The 12796-nt window shown below is 58.0% G+C and overlaps 1 protein-coding gene across 1 annotated transcript; it reads left to right on the top strand.

Annotated features, from left to right (window-relative positions):
* The first annotated feature begins 2687 nt into the window (after positions 1 to 2687).
* NR1D1 (nuclear receptor subfamily 1 group D member 1) lies at positions 2688 to 10397 on the top strand. Its single transcript, XM_033847959.2, has 8 exons — positions 2688 to 3215; positions 5931 to 6266; positions 6561 to 6649; positions 6747 to 6891; positions 7238 to 7881; positions 8173 to 8358; positions 9048 to 9258; positions 9911 to 10397. Exons 1-8 carry the CDS (start codon positions 3185 to 3187, stop codon positions 10108 to 10110), a joined length of 1842 nt encoding a protein of 613 aa, XP_033703850.1. The 5' UTR covers positions 2688 to 3184; the 3' UTR covers positions 10111 to 10397.
* The last annotated feature ends 2399 nt before the right edge of the window (positions 10398 to 12796 follow it).

The following is a 12796-nucleotide window of genomic DNA, read 5'->3' as shown; positions in this document are numbered from 1 at the left end:
CTGTTGTCTTAGGTCAAGGTTGAGGTCATAGAGAGGCCAAAGCTAGATTCTATTCCAGGTCCCCAAAGGCCAGACAACCCAGCCTTTTCTCCCTCCATTTGGTGGCTCTTAGTCCCATAGTCTCTGTCCTTCTCCCAGCAGCTGTTGACAGAGAGAGGAGCAGGATGGATAGACAGAAGCTTCTGGAGCCAAGGGAGAGTCCTGCCTCGTCATTATTCTGTATCCTTCTCTCCAGTTGTAGAAGGAAGATCCCAAAGTTACTTCTTTGTCAGGGAGCAAAGGAGGGGCCCTATAAGAAGTGCAGAGGAAGGAGGGCGCAGAAGTAACCCCCCTCCTTTGCCTCCTCCCTCCCAGCCTCCGCCTTCGTACCTCACACAGACTGCAAAACAACCCAGCTTCTTGCCAAGAGTCAGGCTGACTGCATTTCAGCTCTGGCTGCCTCTGCTTCCTCCTCCCTCTCACTGGCTGTAAACTCAGGGAGGGAGTCTTGACCCCTGCCCTCCCCGAGTAGGGATAAACACCAGCAAGTAGAACAAGGGGTGGGCAGGGTGACCACAGCAGCAAGAAGAACTGTAGCTGCCTAACAGGGCAACGAAAGGGAGTGTGCTGACGGGGGTGCTGGGCTGGTGGGGAGCTAGAGGTCAGACCAAGGTCCCTGATTTTGAGTCTAGCCCTGGCAGGTCCCTGGGCTTGGGCTCTGGCCCTGGCCCTGGCTCTGATGGAGACTCAGGAAGGGTGCAGAGAGCATGCAGAGCCGGACATGGCAGTTCACCTCCCAGTTTTCCCTCCAGAGCCCAGCAGGAGGAGGGAGAGGGGGTGGAGGCTGAGTTCAGAACCAAGTTTTCCTGAAAAGCCTCTTTCCTTGTTTGTCCTAGCCCCTCCCAGGTCCTCCCACGCTCTGCTGCAGCTTCCCAGCTCTGGGCCAAGGGGCCAGGGCAGGCCAGGGAAGAGCCCACTGCCCTCACTCTCCCACTGTTCTTGGGGGCAAGGAAACAAAGCTAAAGCCCAGGCCGTTCTAGGGAGCCCATCTGTCTTCCCCTGGGAGTCAGAGGGCCAGCGAGTGGTCAGGCCAGCTGCCCAGCCGCCTCCCCTTCAGTCATCTTCACAGTCCTCTCTGCTTACTTCCTCACCACCCAGCTTACTCCTTCCTTGGTGTCCACACGCCTCCTTTTCTTTACTTTTTCGGTAGCTGTTTCCAGGCATCCATCAATGCTGTCCCAGGAGCTATCTGTGAACAAGTGGAGAAGGGCTTCCTGTGTGGGGAAAAAAAAAAGACAAAAAGAAAACCCTCCCTAGGAGCAGTGGGACTGAGGAGGGACTAGCAGGAAGCAGCAGGTGGCCCAGGTTCACTTGGCTGCTTCAAGAAGAGGCTTGCAGCTCTCCCCGCAAGCCAAGTCCTCAAACAGGATAGACCTCGGGAAATACCTGGCATCTCCCAGTGGTTAGGACTCCCAGCTCTCACTGCCGAAGGCCCGGGTTCAATCCCTGGTTGGGGAATCCCACAAGCCACACAGCGAGGCCAAAAAAAAACCACCCCAAAACAGGATAGACCTTGACTGGAGACCCCTTTTCGCCAATGGGGCAGAGTTGCTCCTCTGAAGGGAGATGCGGGCTGTTTCTAACCCCTATTCAGCGTTTCATTTCCATGTCTGCCCACCTCCTTGATGGTGGTCAAATGAAACTAGCAATGGATGCCTGACCTTGGGCCAATCACTTCTTCTAAGACTCATTTTCCTCGTCAGTAAGGGAGAGAGGGTTAAGATGGTCTTTGTGTTCCCTTCCGTGGAATCCACGCTACCCTGAAGCACTGAGGGTGGGGAGGGGGGTGTCACTCTGCCCCCAAGCCCTGCCTCACCTCTGGCCCCTTTAGAACTTCAAAGCACTTTCACCACAAAGCTCTCCTCCCTTGTCCTTTTTATTTCCTAGACAAAGGGAAATGACTCACCCCGAAGTCACCTTCAGTGGGTGGGGTGGTGTCATACACGAAAACAGGGAGTCCCCAGGGACATCCTCACCACGCCCCCCCCCCCCCCCCCCCCGCCATGGCAACTCGTTTCCCTAGGGGAGTAGAATGGAACAGGGGCCACATTTCCTTTCCATCTCAGGACTTGGCTCTGCAGCAGAAGTTCAGCTTAAGCTCCTGACCGAGGGGATATTCCTACTTGTCATCTCTCTGGTGTCACCAGTAACCTCAAGGCGAAGTCAGTCCTGCAATCACGTGAAGCGCTCACGTTTGCAAGGTTTGCAGAAAGGGGTTGTTAGCTTTGATCTCCCAGGGAGCGGCCAAGCTTGCCAGCCGCTCCCCAGGAATTCACATGCCTCTGCCATACAGGCTTTCCAAACACGCCACCCTGACTCTCAGCGCACTCCACCCGACAAGGCTCTCAGCTCCTCCCCGGTTCCAGCAGGAGCTTTTGCGAGGCAGAAACGGGGAAATATACGCAGTCCGCCCACTTTGCCAATGGACTACATATCCCGACAGCCTTGGCTTTACGCAGGCGCACGGAACTCAACGTGCCTGCTGCTGGAAAAGTGTGTCACTGGGGCACGAGGCGCTCCCTGGGATCACATGGTACCTGCTCCAGTGCCGCGTGCGGCCCGGGAACCCTGGGTTGCTGGCGCCTGCGCAGAGCCCTCTGTCCCAGAGAAAAAGGCTGGGGCAAAAGGCCGTTGAGATTGGCAGAGTGAAATACTGCTGCCGAGGGAACGTAGCAGGGCACACGTCTCGCTTCTTTGCGCCTGGGTGCCCCGTTTCTCCCATCACGTACTTACTTCCTGACTGCAACCTCTCTCCCTCTGGGACTTTTGCACCGGGAGCTCCAGATTCCCTACCCTGCAGCGCTGCGGAGCCTTCAGGCAGTGGCACCCCGGGCACTGCAGAGACCCGACCCTCCTTGCTACCTTCTAGCCAGAACTACTGCAGGCTGATTCCCTCCGCCCCCTTCCCCCACACTCTCTTGCTTTTCCCATGCAAAGCCGACCTCCGTTGCCTCAGCGTCCTACCCTTCTGCAGGGCTGCAGTCGGCCACCCCAAGACCTTGCTGCAGGGTGCCTAGGATCCTTATCGTGAGCCGCGGGGTCCACTCCCCGTCCTCGGTCAGTTCCCAGGGGGCGACAGCGGCAATTGTAATCTCCAGTTTGTGTCAAGGTCCAGTTTGAATGACCGCTGTCAGCTGGTGAAGACATGACGACCCTGGACTCCAACAACAACACAGGTACTAAGATTCCTTTGCTACCATCATTCTTTCTCTGTCACTGTCTCCTCTCCTCCATCTACGCCTTTGTAAGGAACTTTGTAAGGGACTGGAGACTCCCTCGGCCTGGGGATTTGCTAGCGTGATGGGGGCCGTAGGCTGGGATTTCCAGAGTGGGTTGTTCGGCCTGGGAATGCGCCCGGAGGCGCCCCACCATCACCCCTCAGAGCCCCTCTCTTTAGCCTGAAGGACTCGGATCGCGGGGAAAGAGGAAATGGAGAGCGGGTACGTGTGGTGAGATGAACAGTTTACAAGAACTGGGAGTTTTGGAGCAGTGCCCCGAAACGCCCCCATCTGTCCACCCCCTGCAGCTGTGGCATGCTTGGACTTCTCGGAAGGAGGACCCCCTCCTTCCAATCTTCCTCTTCCCTTAGTTCCTGCAGGCTCGAGGGAACTCGAGAAGCAGTGGGGCGACCTGGGTTCCAGGCAGGAGGGGCTGGGGGGATGGGTCGGATCTCACTGGTGAATCCTCAGTAGGGAGCGGCACTTGAGGAGCCCCACGAGTGGTGCTCTGCCCCAGGAAGGACACCCAGAGCGCCCCGGCAGCCCGGAGCGCTCACATGGCTGCGGAGCCGGGCCCACGTGCTGCGTTTGTTTTCATTCTGCAGAAGCCGTCGCCGCCACCCCATTGGTGGTTGCCTCCCGGCCCCATTACATAATGAGCTCCGCCCCCCGTTGCCCCGGCAACGCGTGTACCCTTCTCTCCTCCCCTTAGTAGTCCTGACCCAGCTGGCGTGAGGGACCCAGCCCTAGACTGGGACCCCGGACGCCGAGGAGGGGCGGGGCGGGGGGCGGGGCTGCTGCTCCCGATTGACGGGAAGCGGAGAGGGCGGAACCTCGGGTTCTGGGGTTCCTCGTTGGGGAGCCACGTGCAAGAGGCACACGTGGAGCCGGGACGTGAGGCCGGCTGAGGGCCCGGCTCCCGCCCCGCCCCGCCGAGATCTGGGTGAAGCTGGGCTGACTCACCGCCCCCGCCTGCCTCCTTTTCCTGTCCGCCTGCCCGGCCCTCTCCTCCTTCCCCATAACCGATGCAGAGTAAGACAGAGCCATCCCTGACCTCTCGTGGCCTCATGTTTACACTCCTCAAGGGGACCTCACATCTAGCCACCCTTCTCCTCACTCTTTTCCTCTTCATTCTCTTTGCACCTACCTCACCGTACTGCCTTTAGACTCAGCTTCTCCACATTACAAATTCTTTCTGTTCCCCAAGCATCTCGTTTCTTAGTCCTGCAAACACTGTCTTACGCCTACTCCCAGCAAACAAGAAGCAGTTTGTCTCCTAAGGGCTTCCCGCAGAACAACTACATCCCAGAAACATAGCTGAAAGGATATTAAGTCTCTTTCATCTTTTTTTTTTTTTCCCCACAGAAAGGAAAACTGGGACCCAGAGAGGGGAGTTGATTTCCTCTGGGTCACAAATCAAGTTGGTGGTGATAGATCCAGATCTAAAACTAGACTCTTTTGAGTGTGCCCCACACTTCCAGGTGGAAGTCTCTTCGGATGAATCTTACTTCTCTTTGGGGGATGGCTGAACTGGGTCAGGTTCATTTACCACCAAATAAATATCCCATTCCCCCACCTCAGCCCTGAAACTGTAGGAGCCGATCTATTGTGCAATTATTTTACAGGGAACTCGGTTCACCCTGACCAACCTTGAGCTATTTTAGGGTTGCTCTGCCCAGCTTAGTGTGTGTCAGTGGGTGAGCAAGACATGTGCCTCTGTAGACACGGTGGCATGCCCTGTGTCAGCTCACACGTGTCCTGGGATCCTCCCTCCTCCCACCCCATCCATGGCAGGCCATGCGAGGTACTTGGCAAAGGTGTGGCAGGCAGGTCACCTTCTTCTCCTGCTAATGCAATGGGAACACAGCCACCTGGTTGGCAATATAACTAGAGGGCCAAAGTCCCTGAATGGCCAGAGAGCCAAGGTCATTGTCACCAGGCAGAGAGATCTAGAAGGGGGAATTCCAAAGCCTGAGGCTGGACAGTTTGTCCTTCACTTCCAACTCCTGCAACTCATACTGTTAAGCCCTTCCCTGGGTTCAGGGATAGAGTCCACTCTGACTCTTGATCTTGGAGGCCAGGGGAACCTTTGGAGAATACGTCTTCCAGTTTTGAGGGAATGTGATTGTTTTGCTCTTGTAAGACCCCCACTCTCCTCACTGTTGGCTAGCTGCCCCTCCATGGTCTCATCACTGGAATGGTCTTGGCATTAAAATCAGCAGCTGGTTTTTGTTCTTTTTTTTTGAAGCCTGGGCATTATGAATGGTTTTCAGCTGCTCATCCTATCCCGAGGTCAGCTGCTGACAATTAAGTCATTAGCTGCGGTTGATATTCTAAAGGAAGGCATCCAGGGCGGGGGTGGGGGGGTTGGTACATATGTGAGATACTCGCAGAGCATCACAGAGGTCATGCCTCTAGAGAGGTACCTCGCACGCCAGGCAGAAGCTGAGTGTACCTGCCAAGAGTTGCGGTGGTTGGTTGGCCGTGTCTGGTATGTGTTGGGGAGTTGCTTATTGTGGCTCTTCTGGGGACTCCAGGATTAGGTGTTTCACATGGTTAACTTCTGAGTATCCAACAGTGTTTTGGGAGGCAGGTGAGAGATGGGCAGAGTGGTGACCTAGGACCAAAGATATATGGCGGTTGACACGCCTTTCCCTTGGGTTCTCCTGCCAGGTGGCGTCATCACCTATATCGGCTCCAGCGGCTCCTCCCCAAACCGCACCAGCCCCGAGTCCCTCTACAGTGACAGCTCGAATGGCAGCTTCCAGTCCCTGACCCAAGGCTGTCCCACCTACTTCCCACCATCACCCACTGGCTCCCTCACCCAGGACCCAGCTCGCTCCTTTGGGAGCACTCCACCCAGCTTGGGTGACGATGGTTCCCCTTCTTCATCTTCCTCGTTGTCGTCATCCTCCTCCTTCTATAACGGGAGCCCCCCCAGGGGTCTACAAGTGGCCCTGGAAGACAGCAACCGAGTGTCCCCCAGCAAGAGCACCAGCAACATCACCAGTGAGTAAATTTCCAGCCGATCTGGGGGGAAGGGAAGGTGTCCAGGCTGAGGTGGGGAGTTGACATTCATGTGACACAGTTATTCCCAGGACCTACGCTGGCCTCAGGGATTTCTCCTAGAGTTGCACCAACTGCTGTCAGCCCTGTCTGCTCATTCGGGTGCCCCCTAGATACTGAAGCTCCTCCTCAGTTTCCCACCCCACCCCCCCGCCCAATCTCCAGCTCAGAAAACCTCCAGCTCTCTGACCACTCAGAAACCTGCCCTGTTCACCCACTGCCCCTCTCTTCCCGCAGAGCTGAATGGCATGGTGCTACTGTGTAAGGTGTGTGGGGACGTGGCCTCGGGCTTCCACTATGGCGTGCATGCCTGTGAGGGCTGCAAGGTGAGGCAGGGTGGGGGTAAGGGCAGGTGACCCTCTCCCACAGGACACATAGGCCCGGCCTAGACGGAGATGCTCACTAGCTGCCCCGGCTCCACAGGGCTTTTTCCGTCGGAGCATCCAACAGAACATCCAGTACAAAAGGTGTCTGAAAAACGAGAACTGCTCCATCGTCCGCATCAATCGTAACCGCTGCCAGCAGTGTCGCTTCAAGAAGTGTCTCTCCGTGGGCATGTCTCGAGATGGTGAGGCAGCACCGTGCCCACGAGCCTCCCCTCCCCCTCCCCCGTTCTTCCACTCGGAAGTTTCTGAATTAATCCCTGCCTTACAAAGGCCCAATACTAGGCATCTCATTTGCATAGGGGATGCCCACATTTCATCGGGTCTCAGGTAAACACACACATCTTTCCCATTAGTCTCTCTGGTCACCTCTTACCCTAATGCCTACTTGGAAAACCCCCTCGATGGGTGTGGCCTTGTGGGTTTTATGTGGAACCCCAAGCTCTAAGGGGCTTGCCCTTTCAGGAGGAAGGAAGTGAAGCGTGTGAGTGTGTATTAGAACTTCCTGACACTGCTCTCATCCTGTCGCAGCTGTGCGTTTTGGGCGCATCCCCAAACGAGAGAAGCAGCGGATGCTGGCGGAGATGCAGAGTGCCATGAACCTGGCCAACAACCAGCTAAGCAGCCAGTGCCCGCTGGAGACCCCGCCCACCCAGCACCCCACCCCAAGCCCCATGGGCCCCTCCCCACCCCCAGCCCCTGCCCCCTCACCCTTGGTGGGCTTCTCCCAGTTCCCACAGCAGCTGACGCCTCCCCGATCCCCAAGTCCTGAGCCCACAGTGGAGGATGTAATATCCCAGGTAGCCCGGGCCCACCGAGAGATCTTCACCTACGCCCATGACAAGCTGGGCACCTCACCTGGCAACTTAAATGCCAACCATGCCTCGGGCAACCCTCCAGCCACCACCCCACATCACTGGGAAAGTCAGGGCTGCCCGCCTGCCCCCAATGACAACAACATCGTGGCCGCCCAGCGTCATAATGAGGCCCTGAACAGTTTACGCCAGGCTCCCTCCTCTTACCCTCCCACCTGGCCCCCTGGCCCTGCCCATCACAGCTGCCACCAGCCAAACAGCCATGGGCACCATCTGTGCCCCACCCACGTGTACCCAGCCCCAGAAGGCGAAGCACCTGCCGACAGTCTGCGGCAGGGCAACTCCAAGAACGTTCTGCTGGTGAGGGCACTGGGGGTGAAGTGGGCAGGGGACTGGGGAGACTGGATTTAGCACAGGGCCGCTGGGTGTGCCTGAAGGCTAGGTGCAGGGAGGATGCTCAGCCCTGCAGGAAGGGCTCTGCCTGGGAATCCCTGATCTCCACCTGGCACCCGATTGCTACTTTACCTGAAAGACCCATCCTCCAACGCCACAACTCTAACCCAAGCGGAGTCGGGGGCCCAGCACTGCTGGGGAAGCCTATCTGAGGCAGCCTGACTGATACTCCCCTCCCCAAATTCTCTCCTCTTCCAGGCATGTCCCATGAACATGTACCCGCACGGACGCAGTGGGCGAACTGTGCAGGAGATCTGGGAGGATTTCTCCATGAGCTTCACGCCCGCTGTGAGGGAGGTGGTCGAGTTTGCCAAGCACATCCCTGGCTTCCGTGACCTTTCTCAGCACGACCAGGTCACCCTGCTTAAGGCTGGCACCTTTGAGGTGAGTGACCCTTTGTGCTCCCTGCTCTTGACCTTGGGAAGGATCCAGCAGAAAGGGTGTCTGGGGTGGGCAGGGGCTCTGAAACCTTACTCTTGACGGATGAAGGAAGGGGCAGAATCCCTCCCAGTCCTGCCTATGGATGGCTGGGACTTCTGTCATCTCAGCTGGGGTCTAATTACATCCTATTACCCTAAAATAACACTTTAGGGTACAGCGCTATTCCCGTTCGAGACATGAGCACATTCACTTTGGTGAAGTGCCTTGCCCAAGGTCACAGGGAGCGACAAGGTTGAGACCCAGATTCAGGCTGGATTCCAAAGCCAGTGGGATGTTCCCCATCCACCTGGCACCGCACCCCCCTCATTGCTTACTCAGAAACTAGCCCCAGTCTTGACTGAGAAATCTAAGGCAGCACCAGTAACCCTTTCACAAAACTTTAGGGGAGGGCTTCCCTGGTGGCGCAGTGGTTGAGAGTCCGCCTGCCGATGCAGGGGACACGGGTTCGTGCCCCGGTCCGGGAAGATCCCACATGCTGCGGAGCGGCTGGGCCCGTGAGCCACGGCCGCTGAGCCTGCGCGTCCGGAGAGACCCGCGTACCGCAAAAAACAAAAAAGAAAAAAAAAAAAACTTTAGGGGCAACTTGGCGATTGCTCCTCCCACTCCACCCAGGATGACTGTCCCCGCTTTAGGTGCTGATGGTACGCTTTGCATCGCTGTTCAACGTGAAGGACCAGACAGTGATGTTTCTGAGCCGCACCACCTACAGCCTGCAGGAGCTCGGCGCTATGGGCATGGGAGACCTGCTCAACGCCATGTTCGATTTCAGCGAGAAGCTCAACTCCCTGGCGCTTACCGAGGAGGAGCTGGGCCTCTTCACCGCGGTAGTGCTCGTCTCTGCAGGTAGGTCAGGCTCCCGCCTGAGCCTGACCCCGGGAGGAGGCGGACGCAGTTCGATTCAACACACCTTTTATGGAGTACCTACTCTAGGCCAGGCCCTGCACCCGGGCACTGGGGATACAGACATGATTCAGACACAGTCTAGCTCAGGAGACAGACTCATGCCCGACTAATTATAAAACAGTGAGATAAGTGTCACAGTAGAAGCATGAACCAAGGGCTTTGGAAGCACACACAACTATTTCTGCCTGGGGAGCTGGGGAAGGAGGTGACACTTGAGTGGGGCCTCAAAGGACAAGTAAAGATACTGCCAGGCAGAGAGAGGGGGAAGGGCATCCCAGGCAGAGGGAACTACAGAACAAAAAGCAAGGGAGCCTGGGCGTGTGTGGCCTGTTCAGGGAAGGAGAGCGGCCTGGTGGGGTGGGAGGGGGCCAGCCCTGCTGAGCCTGGGCTCCCAGGTCGCAGGCACCTCCTGCTCTTGGGTCAGAGGCCTAGGAGAGGGAGTCATGTTCCCCCTCCTCCTCCTTCCCCATCGGCCCTCTGAGGGGCTTCGGGGAGAGGCTGCATGGCCGCCGCCGCGTCCTCGCAGGCCTCCGGGTCCTCCTCGTCAGAGGAGCTCAGGGAGCCTGCCTCACTGCCGTCGTCTTCCCCACAGACCGCTCGGGCATGGAGAATTCCGCTTCGGTGGAGCAGCTCCAGGAGACGCTGCTGCGGGCTCTTCGGGCTCTGGTGCTGAAGAACCGGCCCTCGGAGACTTCCCGCTTCACCAAGCTGCTGCTCAAGCTGCCGGACCTGCGGACCCTGAACAACATGCATTCCGAGAAGCTGCTGTCCTTCCGGGTGGACGCCCAGTGACCCGCCCGGCCGGCCTTCTGCCGCTGCCCCCTTGTACAGAATCGAACTCTGCACTTCTCTCTCCTTTACGAGACGAAAAGGAAAAGCAAACCAGAATCTTATTTATATTGTTATAAAATATTCCAAGATGAGCCTCTGGCCCCCCGAGCCTTCTTGTAATACCTGCCTCCCTCCCCCATCACTGAACCTCCCCTGCCTCCCCTATTTAAACCACTCTCTCCCCCCTCTTACTCTCTAGCCCCCCGATTTGTTCTATTCCTGTCTCAAATCCAGTAGTTCACAGCTGAGCTGGCTTCTGTGGTGTGTGCTCGTTCTGGGGGGCGGGGCGGAAGCGTGGCCAAGGCTGGGGGCACACCTCTCCACCTGGTCAGTTTGTGGGGTGGGTCCTCTGGCCAGCAGATGGGAGGATACAGGGAAACAGCACACAAGTCTAAGGGGGGGGTGCCCAAGGGGATTATTTTCATCATATATTTATTACATAAATATATAGTAAAATAGACGAGCAACAATTACCATAAAAATATCTTTCTTTAAAATCCTGACCCAGAACACAACGGGGTGAAAAATCGCACAAAACAGACATACTGATTGTCAACGTGGGGCAGGAGTAGGAGCCCCCAAGTCACCCCTACTGGCCCCACCCCTCCCTGGGGAAGGGACCTACCTCCTTCCCTGTTTCTGGCCACAGCCCCCCTCCCCCCACCCCAGCACCAGCTTCTCATACATTCAGTAGCGCCTGCAAGGAAGTGTCCCCCTCCTCCCACCCAGGAGTTCCCAGGGCAGGAATTACTGTCCCCCTTATGGACGGTGTCTGTGTCACACGCCCTGCCCTCTCCCAGCCCTGTAGACCCGCCACCAGGGGAAGGGGTAGGGGCTCCTCCACCCCCACCCTCCCCAAGTCTGAGCAGGGAGGAGGCTGGATGAGGTATGTGTGTTATGAGTGATGGGAGGGGGAATACTGAGATGGAGAGGCGGGTGGTGGGGGTGGGGTAGTGGTCATGGCTCTGGCACCCCCTTGTCCTGGCCTGGCACCCTCCTCCCACCAACACTGCACCTGCTGCCCCACTCTGCCTGCCCTAGTGCCCCGGGCCAATACTGGGGGAGGCATGCTAAGCACCCACGTCAAGGCCATCCCCCTCATTAGCACCAATGGCCCCCAGGAGAGGGCCCTGTCCCTCACTTCCAAAGCAGGGACTGGGACAGCTGCCTCTCTAGAGCAGGTGCGTGGCGCTCCTGAGTCCCCCCGGCTCCTCCCCCACCACGTGTACTTGCTCACACATTCACACAGAGAAACGCACACATACACCCCACGTCACTGAGAGTGGGGGGAGGGGTCGGGGGTTACGGGGAGGAGTGGGGGATCACAGCTCATATGATTGGGGAGGGGGAGGGGGAGGGGGGGATTCCCAAGTGCCTGTAAGAGGCCAGGCCTCTTGAAGGCCTTTTCTCCACCATGGGCATGGCTGAGAATGGGAACGGAGGGGTGGACGTGGGGATGGAGGGATAGAGAGACTGCAGACAGGTCAGGAATTCCACTGGGCCCCCAGGGGGTGGGAGGAGGGTACAAGAGGGCTTATCCATGGGACTGGAGTAATACAGGAATCAGTACCCCAGGAGAGCGAGAGGGTAGAGACGGACAAGGACAGCACGGGCAGCCCACGAACCCAAGGGGGGCTGGGCAGGCACATGCACAGGTGATAGCAGATGCTCTTCTAGGCCCTCCAGCCCTGTCGGAACACCTGAACAGTGGGGGAAGGACATGCCCTGATGGGCAGCATAGCATTGCCTTCCCGTGTGTGTGTGTGTGTGTGTGTGTGTGCGCGCGCGTGTGTGTGAAGGGGGCTGTGGCAGGCTGAGGGTCAGGGTGGGGTGGCAGGTTCCCCACTGCTTAAGACATTTTTGCCCCAATAGTGCAAAGCGCAGGAAGCCCTGGCACCCCTCCCCCCGCCCCCTGCCCCATTCCCCATGGCTTCCGGGGGCATCTGTGTCCACCCATCCATCCCTGCCGACATGCAGCCCTGAGCCCAGGGCCCTCTGGTCTGCTCCGTCCCTCCCCCACCCTCCCCTCCCCCCACCCTCAGAGGGCTACCTCCTCCCTCCCTCTCTCGCCTGCGGAGTGGGCGATAGCCAAAGGGAGGAGGAGGGCAGCTCACCCAAGTGCAGACCAACAGAGCACTCCTCACCAGGAGGGTGGGAGGTGGCTCAAGCCAAAGTCCCTGAATTAGAGAAAAGAAGAGGGGAAAGGGGTTCCGGGGGCACAGGGGCAGCTGGCCTGAAGAGCTTCAAAGAAAAGAGGAGGAGCACCAACCACCCCCTCCCCCGGGGCTTCGACTAAGTGCCACTTATCTAAGCACCCCCATTCCGGTGCCTGCCTGCCCGGAGTCTGGGATAGTGCATCGAGTGGGAGTGGAAAGGAGGAGGGCAGGGGTTAGAGAGAGCCCAGCAGACAGATGGAAACAGGGGCCGAGGGGGGTGGAGGCTCTCGGAGAAGCTCACGCACACCCCCCCCCCCCCAGGGCAGCAGCATCTGGATCATAGCTAATACTGCAGGATGTGAGGAGGGCGGGACCTTGAGCCACAGTTTTTCCTGTGTGGGTGCCACGATGCGGAAGGAGCTGGTGGGGGACACAGGGAGAGGCCCCTGGGGCTGGGCACTTGAGAGGGGAGCTGTGCGGGCAGCAGGGCA

This window comes from Tursiops truncatus, chromosome 20 (assembly GCF_011762595.2).
Source record: "Tursiops truncatus isolate mTurTru1 chromosome 20, mTurTru1.mat.Y, whole genome shotgun sequence".
Classification (NCBI taxonomy): domain Eukaryota; kingdom Metazoa; phylum Chordata; class Mammalia; order Artiodactyla; family Delphinidae; genus Tursiops; species Tursiops truncatus.
This window is presented reverse-complemented; position numbering and strand designations above follow the sequence as displayed.

What these genes read in the sequence shown, in the direction of transcription:
- NR1D1 (XM_033847959.2), top strand. Translation starts at nt 3,185, where the DNA reads ATGACGACCCTGGACTCCAACAACAACACAG. An exon ending in GAGCACCAGCAACATCACCA is followed by an intron (nt 6,267 to 6,560) that starts GTGAGTAAATTT and finishes CTCTTCCCGCAG; the next exon opens with AGCTGAATGGCATGGTGCTA. An exon ending in CGTGGGCATGTCTCGAGATG is followed by an intron (nt 6,892 to 7,237) that starts GTGAGGCAGCAC and finishes ATCCTGTCGCAG; the next exon opens with CTGTGCGTTTTGGGCGCATC.